The 22,791-nt window shown below is 38.0% G+C and overlaps 1 protein-coding gene across 2 annotated transcripts in view; it reads right to left on the bottom strand.

Moving 5' to 3' along the window:
• The window catches only part of DYNC2H1 (dynein cytoplasmic 2 heavy chain 1), a 163,734-nt gene that overhangs the window by 19,566 nt on the left and 121,377 nt on the right, over nt 1-22,791 (bottom strand). For both annotated transcript variants that reach the window (XM_065831939.2, XM_071803664.1), the window contains exons 83-85: nt 17,237-17,353; nt 7,380-7,589; nt 4,138-4,227 (exon numbers count right to left, since the gene is read on the bottom strand). In XM_065831939.2, coding sequence (XP_065688011.2) covers nt 4,138-4,227; nt 7,380-7,589; nt 17,237-17,353 — 417 coding nt within the window. The remainder of the gene's footprint in view (nt 1-4,137; nt 4,228-7,379; nt 7,590-17,236; nt 17,354-22,791) is intronic.

Genomic DNA, 22,791 nt, shown 5'->3' with positions numbered 1-22,791 from the left:
CATTTAAAACAGCAAAGTCTGCGGATTTAGAGTGAAAACCCACTGCATTCTGCAGGAAAATAATCATTTCACTATGAGAAATAGTGATTTCAGTACCTCTGGAAGGTAAAAGTCTTGAACTGGTGCACAAAACAAACCAGAAAACTTAAGGAACCCTTCCACCTCAGTTACCCAGGCCTGAACACAACTTTCTGTATCATGAGAGTACATGAACTCTCTGAGCATAAAAAAGCTTCTGCTTATGCTTTAGCTTCCCTGGAAGCCAGACCTTATTTCAGTAGACAGCCCCTACAACCTGCACGAGCCAAAGACTTTCGTCTTAAATTCTGCGTGGCTGCCTGTTTGGACAATGTATCTTTATAAATCACTGCTACTTTATACTGGCCACTACTTAATTAATATAATCTAACTGAAACAGTGATTAAAAAGGGACATGCTATGACAGTTGGATCTATCAGAGCTTCAAATTTGCCCAATACACGAGAGACAAAGAAAACATCTAAAATTTTATAGTAGTTCTGGCAAATTTCCAATTTTTACCAAGCAGTTATCACTTAGATAAAAGGTTGTGAAAGATATATCCTGCCTGACAAATTCTGAACAAAGTGAAATCATGCTGCAACATGATGAGAGCTGTGGGAGCCGATTAAGGCTCAGTTTCTTAGCCAATGTTAGTCTGCAGTTGTGTTTTTGTTTTGATATTCATGACAGCTGAAGAGGAGAAGCCAAGAAAAGCAACAGAAAAATGCTAATTCTTCAGAATAAGGTGGATTCTTCGCAGTATTCTGAACTTTGAATTATAATAATACGCAGATTTAAAACATAATATTTTGGTTAATTTTTGTGCTTTAACATTGGAATACTAAATCTGAAGTATTCTGCACTGTACAGATACCTAAATAACAGCTGTTCAAATAGAGAGAGAGTGATGAGAGGAACAACGATAAGTTGGGGAACACAGCCAACCTAATCCATCTGAATCAGCTACCCCTGAGACCATAAAGGACACACCATTAATCTACGGTCCCTGCTGCAAAGTCTGCTAAGGCAATCTATCAGAAAAAACTCTGAAATGCTATGCAAACTAAGGAGGATTACTACTTAAAGGGGTGTAGGACTTATTTAGGAGTGCTCAAGTGGGTGAATTTGATGACTGAATGTGACAATTCTGGGATTGTACAATATTTGTTATGGGATATTCAGGGGAAGGACCAAAGGTGGGGGAAGGTGAATGGTGGACGAATAAGAATGGAAGGTATAAAAGGGCAGAGGTATAAAAGGGTAGGTCACATGCAGGGAGGCTGCTGGTCAGTACACTCTGGTCAGCCTTGTACCTGATCACCAGAGTCCATTCTATCCTCCTCTTAAGCTCTTCTTTCGTTTGTTGTTTCTTGTTTAGGTTTTTTGTGGGTGTTTGTTTTATTTCTATGTTAAAGTGTGTTCTCTGTGTGGTGGACGAGAATCCACTAACGAACTCTCTCAGTACTTGCCAGCAGGAGGACGAGAGATCCAGGAGCTGCATGCTGCAGACTGAGGGACTGGAAGCAAGACAGTGGAGAGACCAAAAATCCATGAGATTCGTGTAGGGTGTTCTCCTTGAGCAGTGAACCACAGGAACAGAGCAGGGCTGCTCGTGCTGCCTGGAAAGGTACCGTCCCCCTGTGCCAGACAGTGTGCCTGTCCAGGCTAAGTCTGTGCCTACTTTGGGATTCACTCTCAGCCTCTACTGCTCAGATTTTATGTGCATATACTGTTGCATTGAAACTGATTTATAGGCTGGTCTTCAGCATTCTTTAACTCGATAAAAATTGAGGGGACTTGACTTCCTTGGCTTTCTAAAAGCAGACTTTCTGCCTGTTAGCAGTGAATGAAAATGGAACCTCTTTGCCTAGATGCCTCGGGTGTGAAGGAAGAATTCTGTGTCTCCTGTTCCCAGGAGGTTTTCTAGGAGCTTCAGCATGTGATTTCCAAGAGTTCAAACCTCATATATAATACCTCGCATGTCCAGTCTACCTTTCTGGGGACCTAATTGTTGAAACAGCAGAAAGAGTTCCAAAACAGAAGCAAATTCATTGTACCTCATATATTAAACCTGTAGTAAAACAGTAAAAATCTTACACTAAGGGGTCAAACTGGTATTGAAATTAAATATTGCTACCCTAGATTTCACTCAGGAGGAGACAAAAGATAACAGCATCCCAGAGAGATACATACAAGTGTCTTGATAAAATACGAAATACAAATTGTTATATACTATATTAGGAGTACTTTATAGATATATGCACATTTTCAACAAAAACTTTCATAACTTGTGCAAATAAAAACTTTCATTGTTCATAAACATTTCCTTGATTGGAACTCTGAAAGTTGTGTTTATGATTCTGAGGTCGAACAGCCTTCATTATCAGTGTGTGCTGTGAGCCTTTTCGCAGCTGCCTGACCAAACAGCCATCCAAGGGAAGAACTGTTTTTACAGATTTACTTAAAAGCAGCTCAGTCCAAAAGAATGGAAGAAAATATTTTCATTTAAAACACAAGGTCTTTTTAGAATAAAAGGAGTTGGTTTTTGAAGAAATTAAATTAAGCACTTAGTCCTTGTGGAAACAAAAAGTAAGTTCCAGTTTGTGGACCTTTTTTCAATGTTGACATTCATCTGACATTTGCTTGGGCTGCTGTTTTGCCTCTTAGTAGCTGTAGTTCTGGGTCTCTTCTCTCCCTTCTGATGTTATCCACAGCCATGAGAAGATACTTACCTACAGACTAGGATGGACCTAAATTCCATTATAAACTGATTTATATTATTGCTGAGCTATAACAATATACCACAGGAGAAGGAAACTGCAGAACACATTTAAGATGTCACCATGAGGCAACTGGGAGTATAAGGATGAAAAATTATAACCAACACAAAGACCCATGATGATTCATAAGCTTCATATCTTAATGTTGATACAATAGCAAATAAATCAGTCTAGACTAACAAGCTGAAACACAATATTGTAAAGTTAAATGTCAGTATTGCTAGCTGAAAATATTCAGAACTGTTCATCTCAGAGAATTGTTCAATACAGAGAATTTTTGTTTTAATTCGAAGAAAAAGCTAACATCCAAATATCAGAACTTCTACCTAGGAAGAAATAACATATTTCTATCAGCTCTATCACCACAACATAATACAGAGCAAAACACAGCTCTATTGCATTTTGCATATACTGATTTGTTCACACTTAAAGTAGGCAGATTTCCTTTTTTTAATTTTGCTTTTACTGATTGGACCTCAGAAAATGTAACACCTGTTGTTTTTCTTTCTGTCATTGTGTAATGCTCTCAGAACATCTTTACACTTCTATAAATTCTGCTATAATTATTCTACCATCTGGCCTATATTTTGGGCTCCTCCCTGTCCCCATTAAATGGTCATAACAAAGCAGTTGCGTTTATTATTTTCTGCACTGGCAGCAAACATCATCCCTGGAAGGTTCTTGCAGTTTCCTCTCTATGTATCCAACATGATGAAATCTGTTTCCTTAAATACTAATTAATTTACATAAATGACTTATTCATTTTTCCACCTATTACCTTAAATATACCTCTTCTCTTAACCAAAGTATAGATAGATCTACCTTAACTGAAAATTTTCTTCGTCTCTTTTGCACTGTATTGACAGAGCTGTTGTCAGACTCTGCACCTTCTATTTTAGCTCCTTGTAAGCCCGGAGAATACAGATGTTTTCCTTAATTGCTTCAAAGACCAGTCTTCTATTAATTTCTACATTACCCCTACGAGAACTGCTTCACTTTATCTCTTTATACCTGCCTCTCTACCAGATTAAAAAAGTGTGTCTTAAATGTAAAGATTCATCTGAGTAAATAAATCTAACTTTTCCCCCACAGTTCATCAGAAAGACTGACTAAAATCTAAGATGTAAACGTTACTGTATTTAAAGTTACTAACTTCAAATTGCTCAGTCTGCTGTATTCACATTTCTCATCTATCTTTAATTTTTTTACAGGCCTTTTCATGCATCTAAAACTCTTTGGGATTTGAGTTTGGAAAGGCCTACTGTAGTGTAATTCACCTAATATACAATGGCACTAAACACCAGCATAGTGAGGTAAAATTACTCTTCAAAATTACCTGTATAGCAAGTGCTCGGGCTACAAGACTTCTAAGATATTGTAATGGATCTTCTGGACCTTCCCACTTCATTTGCCATGTGAGGGGACACTGAAATATAAATATATTTACTGAAAGTATCCATTTCAAAACCATCATCATTATATTTTAAGCTAGCAATTTCAATGGAATTTTAAAAATCTGGAGATCAACTATATCTACAAAGAAAAAGAAGGCAATACAAGTAATATAATGATCAAAGCATACAACCACTAATAGGAAGGTCATATTCCTGCAAATTCTTCTGTGGCGCACACAGATACAAGTATTGATGAAGAACTTAAAAGAACCTCTGCCATGCAATAAGGAAACATCAGTAGGTTCCACAAACACTTCAAAAATGCCTAAGTTGATTCTTTCTTGGAAAGCCGCAGGTTTCCACTTCTTTGCTGCTGCCTCCTCAGACTTGAATATGCAGTTGTGTGGCTCTGTGGTAAAGTGAATCTGGTACAATTCTCTGCATGGTTACCTTCTCATCGTCTTAAAATATTCGTAGAACACCACCTGAGAATAAAATCCTGCAAGACCTCCCCATACAAATTTCTCATTGACTTCAAAAACAAAGGCTTAAAAGATCATAGAATCATAGGATCACAGGATCATCTTTGGTTGGAAGAAACCCTCAAGATCATCGAGTCCAGTCTTAACCTAACTCTAGCACAAAACCATGTCCCTAAGAACCTTGTCTGTGCAACACTTCCAGGGATGGTGACTCAACCACTTCTCTGGCCAGTCTGTTCCAGTGTCTGACAACCATTTCTGTCAAAAAAAGTTTCCTACTATCCAATCTAAACCTCCCCTGGCTCAACTTGAGGCCATTTCCTCTCATCCTATCACTTGCTGCTTGGGAGAAGAGACCAACACCCTTCATGCTACAGCCTCCTTTCAGGTGGTTGTAGACAGTGATAAGGTCTCCCCTCAGCCTCCTTTTCTCCAGGCTAAAAAGTCCCAGTTCTCTCAACTACTCCTCATAAGACTTGATAGATTTCATCCTTATAAGGATAAATGCATTAATTGTACCCACTCCACAAGAATTTGTAAAGCACACTAAAATTGCATCTGCCAGATTCTTGTACTTAAGTGAAAGGGAATAGATGTAAATTACCTGGGGAATATTGCACAATACTGAAGATGCTGAACAGAATACACAGTTTATACTGTTTAACATTTAGAGTTGCATTTTCAGGAAGGTTCACAATCTCACAGCATATGTGGAGAACAGATTTTCAAAAACTGATGACAGAAGTTTGTAAAAAAAATAACTTTCAAAGTAAATACTCCATGTGAACCTTTTATAGATAAAAACTGGAAAATATCTGAATCTGTGGACACTAATTAAGAGTCAGTCGAATAAACTAGAAAATATTCAAGAACAATAATAAGCACAGTTAGCTGATTGCTTTTTACATAATGATGATTTTTTGAAAACCTCTTGTATTCAAAAATATTATCCTTGAATTTTTGCAGAATCTTTTGCTACAGATGCATTTACAGGCAGCTCACCAATCTATCATTTAGAAGGCATTCACCTAATGTTGCTAATAGATCACTCTAAATTACTCTACATTTAAAGTAATAGCTTAGCTAATTGTTAGTGTGGAAGCATTGTTCAGATGTACACTAACATCAATTTTGCACAAATAAGGCAAATTGCTGAAACCATTAGAAATCGTACGTTTATTGAGTTTCACATTTCTGTTGGTAACCTACCAGCATCTTCAGGTGCTATAATCTTAAAAGAACTACAGTCTGGGTGCTTTCAAAATATAAGTTTTTTAAATAGTCCTTTGTTATGTAATGCATGGCCACACTGAGCTAAACAAGAACAGTGTATAGAAAATACATGAAACAAATCACTTTAAGATGATAAACATGGTGAGGTGTAGCTGCTGCAAATATTGCTTCATGGTCACAATCCAATAAAGTGGTGTGTCAAGGCAGTGGGTAAGTAAGCAGATGAAATGCCAGAAATACTTTGTTCAATATATCAGGAAGCACTGAACTGATGTTTGTGAGAGATAAAAATGCACAGAATCTTTAAATACATTTTTGTGACAGTGACCAGCTTCACAGCTCCTGCTGCTTACAATTTAAGAGCGCAGCTAAAGCCCACAAACAAGCTACACTCGCTCGCTCAGTAACAAGAAATAACTATAAATACTAAAAAATGGCCATTACATCTATAATTTGTATTCACCATGACTTTTACTTAGCACCAATTTCTACCAGACAGTCAAAAAGTGTTTAAAACGGCAATGAAATTGCTAACATGAAAATGTTAATTTATTCTAATTATACTGCAATTTTGCTAACAAATGCTGTCTCGTGAATCTGAAGAGAGAAATAATTTAATTATCATTTTAATTAAAAATTTGATAGATCAATACATGCCCATCAATCTTTTTAACAGTACTTGATCCTCACATGAAGATAAACAAGATATTAATAGGAATTTTAACTCATTGTAGGGCCAATCTCAATTAGTATCAACACAATTTATCAATTGCTGCAGGTGAATCAAAACCATAGAGTTTCATGTCAATGTTTGACTGTCTTTGGAATACAATTATTGAGCTATTAATGACAGAGCATGTAAATTTGCAGTCACTAACGATACCAATTTAATAACATGCCCAGTTTGATACCAGCAAACATCGAAAAGGCACATGTAAAAATTTTGTTTGCTTTTTTTGTATAGAGTGCGATGATAGGTCAGCATGACAGGCACAGCTTGTCTGGTGTGATATGGTAATAATCCATGATGAATAAATGCAGAGAGTGGATTGTGATTACAATTGCAATAAAAACTTAAAGAAACTGAAAAAATGAGGAAAAGGGACAGATTTACGTGTTCTACTGGCTAATATATTTGACTTATCTAGCATGATATGGTGTTTGAAATGGAAATGCTATTCAACAACTTCTAATCTTATTGGATTTGTCTTTAAGAGAAAGTTTGATGAAAGTATAATATACTCAGAAGCTTCTGCAAGTACTTGAAGCAATATTTTTCTGGGTTTTCATTCCAGAAAAACTATGGTTCTGTTTTAAAGTCACTATTAATAAAAGAACTTCATTTTAGAGTCTCTATCAATAAAAGAACTTAGAGAAAATGGTGACATGAAAATATGTTACAGAACTTTGTTCAGTTTCCCTGAGTTTTTTCATTGCATGTAATATAATGCCACAACAAAATGACTTACCTTCTGATTCAGCAGAGCACTTGCTAGTCTCTGTACTTCAGAACTCAGTAATGAGGTACCTCTGATAACTTTACTTAATGAAGCAAGTGACTGATGGACACTTTGCACAAGACGGATGGCATTGAATTGTTCCAGTGTAATGAATGATAAGATTGGAGATCCTTGTTGCTCCACAGGAGGAGACACCTTCTGATGAATCAGGTTAGAATTCTAAAAAGGAACATGTGATGTCCAGTTAATAAACTCACGGGAACTATTATGTTTTATAAAGCACTCTCTGTTTAATTTGTAATACTTCACATGACCTTGTTACCTTTGAAGTAATTCAGATATTCCTCCTTTTTTGACAATGGATTAAAACTGTAATAATGCTTTCAGTATTGTCTGTGAGATGTTCAATAAAGTCACCACTCTTCTGATTTGACTCTGACCACCGAATTACTTCAAAAGTGCTGGAATTTCTGAAAAATCTCCATTTAGCTGAATCACTGCTTTTAGTGTTAATGTGTCAATATAAAAAGCAGTAGTGTCCCCAGCACAACAAGCCTGTATTGGGCACTATAAACCATGCTGCTAGATATAGCTCGTTTTGATAAAACTAGCTCAACCTCAAAGCAAATTAAATATAAATAAATAATAAATACAAAATAAATATAATATGTGTAAATCCTGAGTAACTCAGGCTCTGAGGTGTACTGCTGCTTTCACATTGACATTTTTATTACTTACTTCCATTCCATTACAGCCACTGAAACTCCAAATTTATTCAATAATTTCAAGAGATGCTGCACTGAATTCCAGCTACAGAACTTAAATCTTTATTGGAAAATTATACAACGCACAAATGCAAAAAGAAAACCCTAGACTTTGGGAGAAAAATGTTTTCCTATTTCAATTTCTAGTATTTTATTTAAGGTAAAATCAGATTTTACTTTTACTGAAGTATCTCCTAAAATAAAAAATAGGTTTGACTTTTTTCAGATTAAATAAACTTCTGAATTGTCACATGGCATCTTGCTCTCCAGAACACACAGGATCTCTGCCTCCATGGTCATTCACGGGCACTGCAATTTTGTCAGAACTTTCACTTGTTTTTCATTGCAAGCCCATATTGCACTCAGCTACCAAGCAAATACATGAGAAAATCTAAGTGAAAGAGTAATACAGATATTTTGGTTTATGACTAACTGAAAAATGAAGGACGAAGTCTTCTCTGCATTATTATAAACCTATACAACAAGGTTACTTACTGTTCAAAGTGTAAGAAACGTACAGAGTTTAGAAATGTTATGTTTCGTATTTTTGTCTTTGTATGCATCCTGACATCACAGTACCAGTTTAAATTCAATTCTTCTGAGACCATAGTTTGTTGAGTATATATAAATTGTAATGTAAAATACCACAAGCTATTAGATAATTTCTTATTGGAGTATGTAATTGCACACAAAATGAAGAACAACAACATTGCAACTTGCAGGCTTTGCTCAGTCTTTCAGATATAACTTACTAAAAGAGAAAGCCTCTAAGTTCCTCATTACTGAGGAACTCCTATGAACTGCATACTCATTTCATCACTGTTTTTAATGCTTTCTCCTGATAATTTGTTAAAACAACCCAACAGTCATTTTTATAGAAAAATTAAATATGAATACTGATATCAGCGTATACATTTCAAAGAATCATCACAGAATGGGCTGGGTTGGAAGGGACCTTAAAGATCATCCAGTTCCATCCCCCCTGCCACTGGCAGGGACACCTTCCACTTGACCAGGTTGCTCAGTGGCCTTGAACAGCTCCAGGAACTGGGCATCCCCAGCTTCTCTGAGCAACCTGTTTCAGTGCTTCAGCACCCTCAGGGTAAAGAATTCCTTATATGTAATCTAAATCTACCCTCTTTCAGTTTAAAGCCATTACCCCTTGTCTTATCACTGCATGCCCTTGTAAAAAGTCCCTCTTCAGCTTTCTTGTAGGTCCCCTTTAGGTACTGGAAGGCTGCTGTAAGGTCTCCCTGGAGCCTTCTCCAGGCTGAACAATCCCAACTCTCTCAGCCTGTCTTCATAGGGGACATGTTCCTGCCTTCTGATCATCTTCATAGCGTTCCTCTAAACTTGTTCCAACAGGTCCATGTCCTTCATATGTTGGGGGCCCCAAAGCTGGATGTGGTACTCCAGGTGGGTTCTCACCAGAGCAGTGTAGAGGGGGAGAATCACCTCCCTTGACCCTCTTGTTATGCTTCTTTTTGATGCAGCCCAGGATATGGTTGGCTTTCTGGGCTGCAAGGGGATATTGCCAAGTCATGTTGAGCTTCTCATCAACCAATACTCCCAGGTCCTCCTTCTCAGGGCTGTCCTCAATCCATTATCTGCCTAGTCTGTATTTGTGCTTGGGATTGCCCCAACACATATGCAGAACTTTGCACTTGACCTCATTGAACTTCATGAGGTTTGCACGGATCAACTCTCAAGGCTGTCAAGGTCCTTTGGATGGCATCCGTTCCCTCCATTGTATTGACCACATCACACAGCTTGGTGTCAGGAGCAAACGTGCTGAGGGTGCACTCAATACCACTGTCCATGTTGTCAAAGATGTTAAACAGTGCCAGTCTCAATACCAATGCCTGAGGAACACCACTTATCACTGGTCTCCACCTGAACATCGAGCCTTTGACTGCAACTGTTTGAGTGTGACCATTCAGCCAATTCCTCATGAACTGAATTGTCCATCCATCAAATCCATGTCTCACCAATTTAAAGAAAAGGATGTCATGTGGGACAGGGATAAATGCTTTGCACAAGTCCAGGTAGGTGACGTTAGTTGCTCTTCCCTTATCAATCAATGCTGTAACCCCATCACAGAAAGCCACCAAATTTGTCAGGCACAATTTGCCCTTAATAAAGCCATGCTGGCTGTCACCAATCACCTCCTTATATTCTGTGTGCCTTAGCATAGTTTCCAGGAGGATCTGCTCAATGACCCTGCCAGGCACAGAGGTGAGACTGACTGGCCTGTAGATCCCCAGGTCTTCTTTTTTTTTTCTTTTCTAAAAATGGGTGTTATGCTTCCCCTTTTCCAGTCAGTGGCAACTTCACTGGACTGCCACTTCTTCTCAAATATGATGGGTAGTGGCTTAGCAATTTAATCTGCCAGTTTCTTCAGGACCCACAAATGCATCGCATCTGGTCCACAGACTTCTGTACCTTCAGGTATCTTAGATGACTTAGAACCTGATCTTCTCCTCCAGTGAGTGGTTCTTCGTTCTCCCAGTCCCTGCCTTTGCCTTCTGCAACTTCGGTGGTATGGCTACAGCACTTGCCAGGGAAGACTGAGGTAAAAAAGTCATAAAGTACCTCAGCCTTCTCCATATCTCGGGTAACCAGGTCTCCTGTTTCCTTTCGGAGAGGGCCTACATTTTCCCTAATCTTCCTTCTATCACAGATGTACCTATAGAAGCTTTTCTTGTTGCCCTTGATGTTCCCAGCCAGATTTAATTCTATTAGAGCCTTAGTTTTCCTAATCTGATCCCTGGCTGCTCAGACAGTTTCTCTGTGTTCCTCCCAGCCTACTTGTCCTTGCTGCCGCTCTCTGTAGGCTTCCTTTTTGTGTTTGAGTTTGTCCAGGAGATCCTTGTTCACGCTTGCAGGCCTCCTGGCTTTTTTACCTGACTTTGCTGGGATTCATTGTTCCTGAGCTTGGAGAAGGTGATCCTTTAATATTAACCAGCTATTTTGGGCCCCTCTTCTCTCCAGGGCTTTATCCCATGGTTCTCAACCAAGCAGATGCCCAAAGAGACCAAAGTCTGCTGTCCCGAAGTCCAGGGTAATGAGTTTGCTGTGTGCCCTCCCTGCCCTAAGATCATGAACATTTGACGGCCACTGCAGTCAAGGCTGCCCTTGAGCTCCACATTGCTCAACAAGCCCTTGTTGTTGGCAACAACAAGGTCCAACAGTCAATGCTCTATTACCTTCCCCTAAAATCCATCATGTATATAACTCACATCAGCTTTAAAAATATCCTCATGACCTGCTTGGGGAATTAAGAAGAAGAACTGATTAAGTACTGAGTGCTTTTCTTAATAATGAGAAACTGAAGGTTCTAATCTTTAGCATTAAATACTATATTATGCTATCAATCTTAAATGAGGTGTATTTTGAGACTTTGATAATTTTCTCTCTTTCACTTCTGTACTTGTTACTATCACAGTACGTTACAAGACTTCATATAGTCTCACTAAAGCTGCTCCAGAGCTTTTCTTCATTAACTTCCTAAACTCAAGCTTTTTCAAACTCTAATATGTTCTGAAAATTACCCCCTCAAAATGTATCAAATATAATGAAAATAAACTCATATACCTCCACTAGTTCTGCATTTGATTCAGAATTCAATTTTGGTGGTCATGGTGGGTTTTGGAAACCTCCATTGACCTTTTGATCTACCCATTCTGCCTTCTCACTTGAGTCTCTCTGCCTGTTCTTTTAGATATTAGACTCTCACTGTTTATTACACAAATTTTTCATTGTGGAAAATAGAATGACCCTATATTTCTGTTTCATTGATTTTTGTTGGTGAATAAAAAACATGGTTCTTTTGTTAAAGCTGAGGTTCCTGATGCTTTAGATAAACAACCTATTAATTTTCAGAACTACTTTTGCAATTGTCTTGCAGCACTATGCAACTTTATAAACATAAGAAAAGGCAAACCACAGCACGACATCTTAAGACCACACATTCAGCAAAACTCATTTTGAAGCAGTTGCTTCCAAATCTTTATTGTGGGTAGGCCTTCTAACTTACATGGAGATACTAAAGGGTTTCCCTAGAACAAGGCAGAAAACGCATCCATTTTACAACAAAAATATAGCACTGGATCCTGTCTCTCTACTCATGACAGATAGTTATTTGGACATGATGTAACACTTATGCAGCCCCATTGTGCACGCATATTTTTGTGCTTCTCTGAAAACTGTTATATGATGGGAATCGCCTGAGTTCCACTGGACAGTGATTTCCAACTGATCCAGTGATGTGACAATGAAGTGCTTGTATAGGTCCTGACCTACCCTCTGCCCTGGCAGAAGTCAATGTGGGAAGAGGACGGACACCAGGACACAGGCTGGCTGAATTATAATACTCTGATGGCCCAGCCCCAGCCAACAGGCTGTAGTGGGCCACCCTTCTGCATAAAGGAAGATTTATTTCTTTTTTAATTAGTGTAACATTTGTTTGACAAGCTATTCAGTGATGGTTTCATTTTTTTCAGTAAAACAGTCTTTCGTGCAAACTTATACTGAGCATCTGAGTACTTCTGTGGGTTTTCTTTACTCAATGGCTGGTTCATGAGAGTATAATTTGATTAGTGTTAAGCTGTTATTAAATCACACTGTTATTAAATCACACTGTTATTAAATCAAACTGCAGAAGCAGTTTTAGGACAGTATTCATTACAAGGGTTTTTTCCAAAGGCAATAATTAAAATGCATGTTTTCAAATGAAGGTAATATCAGTGAAAATGTCAAGATATTCTGTATTAGTCCAGAAAGCTAAATAAAAAGAGGAAGTTTGCTTTTGTAACTTTCAATACAGGAGTGCACTGATTTGAACCACATTTTAAGTATTTTATTTAAAGTAAAATTCAATGAAAAATTTCAAAGTCTGCATTCTGCTTGAACTAATAAACACTGGATGAAAGGCAAGGAGTTTCCATGGTTCTGCTATTATGGATAGACAGAGAATAATAAACTCCACAGCTACACAATTTCAGAATGTCTGAATAATTGAGAGTAACATTTAACAGGGCTTTGCAAAATGTATGCCACTAAGAGGAAAAATGAGTCCTGCAAATTTATAGAAATATTTCTGAAAAAGTAACAACATAGAAGTCCTCAGTACTGTAGTCATATATAAGAATTATTTCCCATTTCAAAATGTCTAAGCCAAAAAAACCTAAAATTTCCAGTGTCACTGTTTGGCCACAAAGGCTGTGATAGCTTTGAAAACTGAGTACAAAGAACTACAATTCACAGAATCACAGAACAGTTGAGGTTGGGAGGAATTTCTGGAGATTGTCTAGTCCAACCCTCTGCTCAAAGCCACAGCAGGTTGACCAGGACTGTATCCAGTCGGGTTTTCAATATCTCCAAGGATGGAGACTCCACCGCCCCTCTGGGCAACCTGTGCCAGTGTCTGACCATATTCACAGCAAGAAAAAGTTTTGTCTTCTGTTTGAATGGCATTTTCTATGCTTCAATTTGTGCCCATGGCCTCTTGTCCTGTCATGGGACACCACTGAGAGGGGTCTGGCTCCGTCTCATTTATTGCTTCCCATGAGCCAAGACACACTGACAATATGCCCCTAAACCTTCTTTTCCCCAGGCTGAACAGCTTGTGTTCTCTCATCCTCTCCTCATATGACAAGTGCTCTTGTCTCCTAATGACCTTAATGACCTTCAAAATCCTTGGAAATTGTTTCAAGGATTATTTGCTCAATAACCTTCCCAGGTGAGGTTAACCGACCTGTCATTCTCTGGATCTTCCTTTTTGCTCTTTTTAAAGAAAGAAGTGACACTTGTTTTCTTGTAGTCCTTGGGAATCATCCCCCAATGACACCGATCTTTCAAAGATAACTGAGAGTGGTCTCACAGAGGCAGCAGCCAGCTCCCTCAGCACACATGGGTGCATCCAATGAGGGCCTGTGGATTTGTTCGTATTCAGTTCGTTGAAACACTCCCTAACCTGATTCTCTTTCATGGAGGATAAGTCTCCCTTGCTCTGTACTCTCTCACTGCTTTTAGGGACCCGGGACTGGTGAAGGCCAGACTTACCAGTAAACAGAGGCAAAGAAGTCTTTTAGTACTTCACTCTTCTCCTTGTTCTTTGTGGCCAAGTCCTCACTTCCATTCAGTAGAAGACCTAAACTTTTCCTAATCTTCATTTTGTTGCTGATGTACCTGTACAAAACTTTCCTATTGCTCTTGTGATTGGTTAACAGCACCATACCTGCTGCTAAGCTACAGGCTGGAAAGTTGACTCCATGCCAGCAATACTCAGTTGTGATGGGCTGACCTTGGCTGGCTGTCAAGTGTCCACCAAGCCACTCTCTCATTCCCCTCCTCAGCAGGAAATCTTATTGATCAAGATAAAGGCAGTTTAATTTTTTTTTTTTTTTAAAAAAAAAAGGCTGCATGCAGAAGCAAATCAAAACCAAAGGAGACTTGTTTTACACTTCCTACCAGCAGGCCATGCCCAGCCACTTCCTGGGCTTCAGTACGTACAAAAGTTCCTTTCGAAGACAAGTGCCTTAATATCAAATGGTCCCGCTCATCCTCCTTTCCCTTTGCTTTTACTGCTGGGCATGATGTCACCAGGTATGGAATATCCCTTCAGTCAGTTTGGGACAGCTGTCCCAGCCATGTCCCCTCCCAGCCTCTCAGCCACCCCAGCCTACCAGCTTTAGGTGGAATGGAAAGTTGGGAAGACAACAGTACTGCCCAGTAACAGCCAAAACTTTAGTGCCTCACCAACATGGTTCTAGCCACAAGTGCAGAGCACAGCACTGTATCGGCTGCTATGAGGAACGTCAACCAGCCAGACCCAGTACACCAGTACAGCCTTTCACGTTCCTCACCAGAATCAACTCTAGATATGCTCTGGCTTCCCTAAACCCACCCCTGTGTGGTCAGGGTCTCTATGCTCGATTTTTCCCCCAGACATCCCTGTTCCCTTCTCTTTGACATTTTTTTTTTTCCATTTGAGTTTTGCCAGGAGCTCCTTGCCCATTCATGAAGGACTCCTGTTGCCATTACTTGGCTTCCTGCATTTTGAGACTTACCACTGGGTAGGGGCAATTCCCAATATCAACACAGACTGAAAGATTAATGGATTGAGAGCAGCCCTGCAGAGAACTTGGGGATATTGGTGGATGAAAGACTGGACATGAGCCAGCAATGTATGCTTGCAGACCAGAAAGCCAATCACACCCTGGACAGCATTAAAAGAATCATGGCCAGCAGGTTGAGGACATAATTCTCCCCCTCTACTCCACTCTCCTAAGTCCCCATCTGGAGTACTACACCTCAGAGGGTCCAGAGGACAGCCATGAAAACAATCAGGGGGCTGGAACATCTCTCCTGTGACAACAATGAGAGAGTTGGCGGTGTTCCTGGCGAAGAGAAGGCTTTGGGGAGACCTTATTGTGGCTTTTAAATATTTAAAGAGGGCTTATAAGAAAGCTGGATAAATACTTTATACCAGGGCCTGTACTGACAGGACAAGGAGCAACAGTTTTAAATGGAAAGAGGGTAGATTTGTACTGGATATTAGCAAGAATTTTTTTTATGATGAGGGTTTAGAGACACTGGAACAGTTTGTCCAGAGCAGTTGCAGATACCCCATCCCTGGAAGTGTTCAAGGCCAGGCTGGACGGGGCTTTGAGTAACCTGGTCTAGCAGATGTCCCTGCTCATGGCAGGGGGTTGAACTAGATGAACTTTTAGGTCCCTTCCAAACCAAACCATTCTATGACACCATGATTCTTTACTAAAGAGTCTGCAGCTAAACATAAATGCTTCCAAAACTGAGAGGAAAAAAAAGCTTTTACAGACTTTAGGAACAGACAGGTTTTGTGATTTTACTTCTTCATAACTAGCTCACATTTTAGCTCACATTCTGTGATCATTGATGCATAATTAAAATAATGTATGATTGTTAACTTTAGCAGATATTCAACTATTTTCTGTATTCCAGTTCCCAGGTCTTTATTTAAAACTTCTGAAAACAAACATGATGCCTTCATTGAGCTATCTAATAAAGAGTTATAATGTAGAACTGTAAAATATATGTAGAATTTTTAAAGATGCCTACACTTTTCCAAAGCTTAAAGCAAGTACTCATGGAACAGACTATGAAAACTAATTTTGATAAAGGCATTATTATTTACATTTTTTGAAACTTACTCAAGCAAATGTTCTCCAAAAAACCCTACACGGGATCAGAGGCCATCCTACTCTACAGAAGAACTTAAAAATGTAAATAAATTGATCTGCTAACAGCATAAAAACGTTAGAAAATCAAAGTCCAAGATAATATAGGAATCTTTTTTAAGATATGATGAGCAGTAAAAATATGTCAAATACAGATGCATATGGTAACTCTACAAATAATGGAGAGAACACAGAAATATTGCATAATTCATTTTCCTGTATTTAAGCGGAAAAACAGATTGAGGAGAAAGACAAGGCCTGCATCAGGTCCAGCTTCCCTTGTCAAAGAGCTCTCAGGCTTGATTATCTCCACCTGGGTGACTAAGACCATCAAGCACCACAGGCACCACCACTGACTATGCGGCTTCAGCTTCATACTCACAGCTAATTTAGGACATGAGCTTTAAAGAATGAATGCTTTGAATTTACCAAGCTAATGTTTAGTAATTATAAAGAACTAACCATTAGCAATGTGTGTTGTTAATGAGCATTAATGTAGTGTGGTTTTGGTTTACTGTTTAAAATTGGCCTCATCAGTCTTCCAAACGCTACAATCAAAATCTCTAATTTTCTCATTGTGTATGTATACATATATGCAACACTTTTGCCCGAGGTCTTGCAAGGAAGGTTTGCAGGCCTAAAGGTATATTGAACTCTAGTCAGGAAGATATAATGGGAGCTGTCACACTGAAATATACCGCTATCTCATATACAGACTTCAACTAATTACATACATGTAACATTGTACTTACCACCTCAAATGCATTTAATTTCCTTTTTCACTTCTTACGTTTCAGTATTCAGGATAATTCCTCAGACTTTAATTTTAATGTAGTTATTGGGAAAAAAATAAGTTCTCTTTTCAAATTACCTACTTTCCTACCTGATTAAGTTTCTTCCATAGGTTGAGAACAGGAGAAAGTTCAGTAGACCATATTTCTCTGTCAAATTTGCAGCCAGCAGTTACTGACCTGCCCAGGATCCGAAGCTGTGAAATGACCTGAGTGATGAGAATACAAATGCAAATCTTTAAGAAAGATAGACAAACTTCTTTTAGTACAAAAATAGAATAGAAAATACTCTCTGATTTATCTATGGACTATACTTTTCTGCATATTTAATTACTAATTGTGATCTATTCAAAACACAAACAATACTCATATCAAGAAATATTACATATTTGAGTTTCATTCATATTAAGCCCAAAACAAACAAAAAAATCCATATTTTTCTTATCACAGTCATTGCCTTTGTTCAACTATAATTGAAAAACTAATGAGGTGTGTAATTAATTAAAAAGCCACTTTTCCACAGAATCTACAGACAAAACTCAAGCTCTGCCTTCAACTGGGCTCCATCTGTAATTTAAAAAAATCCCAGTTCATCAGGTCCAACTGCCTTTCATTGTTAGTAAATACGGGAACTCCACACATAAACTGATCAAATATATATATATGCATATATATATATATATATATATATATATACATTTATACAGAAAAAATACTGAAATTGAACTACTTCAGTGATATTGCAATCTGTCCCTTAAACTGTATATAAAACCCCTGGTATGTGTAGGTATTCTAGCTAAATTTTAGTTATTTTTCAGTGTGTTTTTTGCAAGACATATTAGAGAACTTACTAATTCTCTTCTGTCTTGCTTGACTTCAAAGAATTAAACTTGATAATAAAAAAATTATTAATTGTTCAGAAGGACTGGACTATTTAGTTGTGAGACAGAATAAGGCAGGAAGCAAAGTTCCCTCTGCTGGGGTTTGACTTATTTTGTATTCTCAAAGATGTGCAGTGATGTAGTGGGCTTTTTTGTTTTTCATTTTCTTTCACTGAAGCAAACAGCAGCTTCCTATTTATCCGCTTTGATAGGGACTATGAAGCACTACAACAAGATAGTACACTGAACCATTACTTTAACTTTTATAACATTTACTAGAATTTTATTCTGATATGAAATGTCTTACAAGACACAGAACAAAAGATAAATATATATCGTGTATAAATATATAAAATCTATCTCTACAACATATAAACCTACATTAAGAGAAACAAGTTTAAAAATACTTTTAATAAAGCAAAAATAGTATTCTTTTCCATGAAAAGCTCATGTCTTAATACGTTAATTCTGAGAAAAATATTTTTGTTCCCTCAGAAATGACAACATAATCTGTTGTCCTAGCGAATTATATATACTCTGTAATTCCAGATCTCAGAAATGATGAAAATAGGATTTTTATTTCTCCATTATATTTAAGGAACTAAAGTGAAATTAATTGCACATCCTAAAAAATACTATTAGTTGACAAAAGCCAGTGTCAAAGTACTTTAAGTCACAATCCTGCAACTTGGTTTTGAAGACGAACTACATGTATACCTAATAAATATCTGGAGGAAGCATCTTACTGTACCACAACCTCAGTTTTGCCTAGTCTGAAACTGCCAGAAAGGAAGGGAAGAAGTAGCTGCAGTCAAGGGAAAGAAGTAGGTGGAGTGAACAGAGCTTTGCCGGGAACAGGTGACAAACCAGCTGGGAGCTCACAGGCAGAGACCAGAGGACAGACCAACACAGGTGGTGCTTTAGTACGTGTGCGCCACAGACTCCTTGATTGAGCAAGAAGATAAAGTCTTCTTCTGACAGCTCGAGGAAGCCCAACAATCACAGGCCCTCATACCCATGGGACACTTCAACCAACTCAGTGTCTGCCATTAGGGCAATATGATAGGGTTCAAGGAATGCAGGAGCTATCGGGAATTTGTAGAAGACAATTTCTTTATACAGACAATCAATTAAGCAACCAGGGGAAATGCTCTATTGAATCTATTGAGAACGAATAATGAAGAACTGGTATAAGATGTGAAGGCCAAGGACAACCTTGGCTGTACCAACCATGAGATTGTGGAGTTTAAACTCCTGAGAGGAGAGCAAAGCAAGTAGCAGAATCATAACACTAGCCTCAAGAGACCAGACTGTAGCTTAGTCAGGGATCTTCTTCACAGGATCGAATGGGCCACTGCACTGGAGGGCAAAGGAGACCAGGAGAGTTGGTGCATCTTCAAGAACTAATTCCTCAAAGCACAAGAACAGTCCTTTCCAACAAGCATGAAAAGCAAACCAAAGAACAAGCCTGGCAGAAGATGGATCTGGATGAAGAGGAAGATCCTAGTGATCTCAAATGCAAAAAAGTATTCCACATTAGATGAGAGCAGAGGTGGACTACCCAGAAAAGCTATAAAGACATTGCTCAATTGTTTTAAGATGGAGTGAGGAAAGCCAAATCTCAGCTGGGTTTGAAACTAGCACTGGATATGAAGGCCACAAGAAGGGAGCTAAAGGGAGGAAAATAAGAGTCACTGCTCAGTATAGCTTGGTATGTAAAATACCATTTCATCCTTTCATTCTCAAAAGTTAACTTTAAATGTTTATAATTATTTGTGTGCTCCAGCTATTGTCTATAGCAGAAAAGATTCTTGTTTAATTTAGAAAAAAATTATTTTCTCTGATAAATGTTTTGGTCATAGTATCTTTATCATTCTGGTTCTTCTTCCCCTTTTCACTCTGTACTCATGCAAATGTTCTGAGAAGCAATAGAGATAATAAACACACATTTGTGCCTTCCAGATATCATTCTTTTAGCTGTAGCTCTGGCTCTTATAATTTGTTTTTGGATAGCTGCCTGACATCATTTGCAAAGAAATAAAACATTTATATCAAGTATACTTTACTGGCAATTCAGTATCTAGTACTTCATATAAACTTGTACATTTATACTATAGAGCTGCAGGAAGTTTATGTGATTGCTTTGTGAATATGGAGGATGGAAAATATTAAGTATTGTATTCTTTTTTTAAGTGACCTCATAAACACTTAACTCCCTATAGCTGAAAAGATTTTGAAAAGTAGTGACTGCAAGGTCAAGTAATTAAAGTATTTTCAAATGCTAGTGTGTAGAGCTAGCTAACAACTACATCTGTTTCTGCTTTGTATTTTTAATCAAGGTTGTCCAAAAATACTGGGATCTGGTTATCAAAAGTTAAGCACATAAATGAAACATAATCATAGAACCATTAAATCATTTTGGTTGGAAGAGACTGTCAAGATCATCGAGTCCAACAATAACCTAACTCTAAACCATGTCCCTAAGAACCTCGTCTAAAAGCCTTTTAAACACTTCCAGGAATGGTGACTCCACCACTTTCCCGGGTAGCCTGTTCCAATGCCTGACAACCCTTCCCATGAAGAAATTTTCCTAATGTCCAATCTAAACCTCTCCTGGTGCAACTATCTCCTCTTGTCCTTTCACTTGCTACTTGGGAGAAAAGACCGATACCCTCCATGCTACAACCTCCTTTCAGGTAGTTGTAGAGAGTGAGAATCAAAAGAAATCAAGTTTTAACTCTCAGTGCTCTAGAGTACTGTGTCATACTATGATCTTTATCAAATGTTTAACTCTTTCCAGTTCATTCCACTTCTTCTCCCATGTGTAACAGGTATGATGATACCACGACAGCACACTGTTTTCAATTTACTGTAATTTTTGAGAAAATAATGGTTTGGATTGAAAGTTTGTGTACTGGTGGCTCTTTCAGCCTGAATACTTTTGGAAAATTTTAGCCTAAAACAGTCATTCACCTTCAAGAAACCGAGGAAAGTACATTTTAGTCATGTCAAAATACTAAGGCTGACCTCATCTTTGAACTGCTTCAGCATCCCAAGCTTCTGTTAATGCACTGAAAATTTGATGGACATTTTCAAATGTGTCATTTTTACATCCATGAAATCTCTCAAAATTTAGTAAAGCATTAGAGATTGTAAAATAATAACTCACATTATTGCTTAAGTATCATGACAAGTTTAATTTTAGAACTTAAATGATATTGTATTCTCACAAATCACAGTGAAGTTTCTTACACTGCTGACCAGTCTGTGCTACTTCAAATCAGCTGAAGCCTGAGAAAAGGTTTATTCGGTACTCTCAAATCAGTCACTTTCTGAATGTTATGCAAATGAAAAGGGAAATGGATTTTTTAAATAAGATCATAGAATATTTCAGGTTGGAAAGGACCTCAGGAAATCTCTTGTCTAAACTCCTGCCTCCCTGGATGACTCGTTCCATAGATTTGCTGTCCTAATGATGTAAAGGTTTCCTCTAATATCCAGTCTGGACCCTTCTTGTTTCAGCTTATGATGTCCTGTAAAAACAAGAGAGCCATATGCACAGAATGGGACAAAGAACGTATTAAGATTATGAATGATCTGAATACAATAGGAGTGGGATGTATTTAGCTATTAGAATGACCGGGGGTACCATGAAAGTGATATCACCTCCAGGGAAGAAAAACAAGTTTGGAGTTAGAAGGGAAACTGGATTTATAAAATAATAAAAAAAAAACACAAACAAAAAAAACCAAAAAGGAGGCATATAGGGAATACATTCCTGGAGGCCACATGAAAGATAAAAATGGCTTTGTAAGGTGTCAGGATGGGAATGAGAACACAGACTGGATAAGTGCCTAAAAGGAGACCTTGATTTAGCTGACAAAGGGAATATGATTAGGAATCTGTATTTAAGGAGATAAAGTAACTTTTTGGTTGAGAGCACCGTCCATAGTCACTGAAATAGTATTTAAAACAGACAAGCACAAATGTACCTCACCTACCTTCAGATACTTACTTAAAGATTACTTAAAGTACAAAGATTGTCACCTTAGCCTCCCTACATAATCAACAGACAGATCTTAAGAGGGCTAAATGGTCATTCTGAAGTCCCTCCTACTGAGTACACAGGAAACCTAAGTTCTTCACACAAGCACCTCAGATGGGTCTATGTTGTGGAAATGAGGATGAGAATGAGGATTTTTGTTTCCTGGAAATCTAACTTAAAAAGTCAAAAAAGAATTCATTTCCTCTCAGTACACTATAGATGTCTTACCATCAGGTCAACTTATTATCAACCTCAGATACTTATTCTAGGATGAGATTAATCACGCCTCAAACACGACACTTCTGTGACCACAAAGAGATACCAAATATGACCAGCAAAGATGCAAACTTTGAGGTTTGCTGAATCATATCCTTTGCACCCTATTTTGGAAATGTACCAAGCAGCTATGTATGTACTTGTAACACTAAGAAACTGAAAATCTAATGATAGTTGTATAAAATGGGGTATTCATGATACTTTTAAAATACCTAACCTCTGAATGCCCACCTTTGTTACCTCAACAGTCTTTTTAATATATTATACACTAAAAGCTCTTACATGTTGTGCTATTCCAGTCCAAATACACATCTAAATATTTTGAGAAAATTATAAGAGTGAAAAAATCTATCACAAAGCAGTGAAACAGTATTATCACTGAAAATGTGAGAAGGATGGAAAGAAAGGTAATCAAAACAGAAAAAAAATCACCAATAATGGTCCA

Source organism: Patagioenas fasciata, chromosome 1 (genome assembly GCF_037038585.1).
Source record: "Patagioenas fasciata isolate bPatFas1 chromosome 1, bPatFas1.hap1, whole genome shotgun sequence".
Taxonomy (NCBI): Eukaryota; Metazoa; Chordata; class Aves; order Columbiformes; family Columbidae; genus Patagioenas; species Patagioenas fasciata.
The sequence above is the reverse complement of the archived record's forward strand: the minus strand, read 5'-3'. Positions and strand labels throughout refer to the sequence as shown.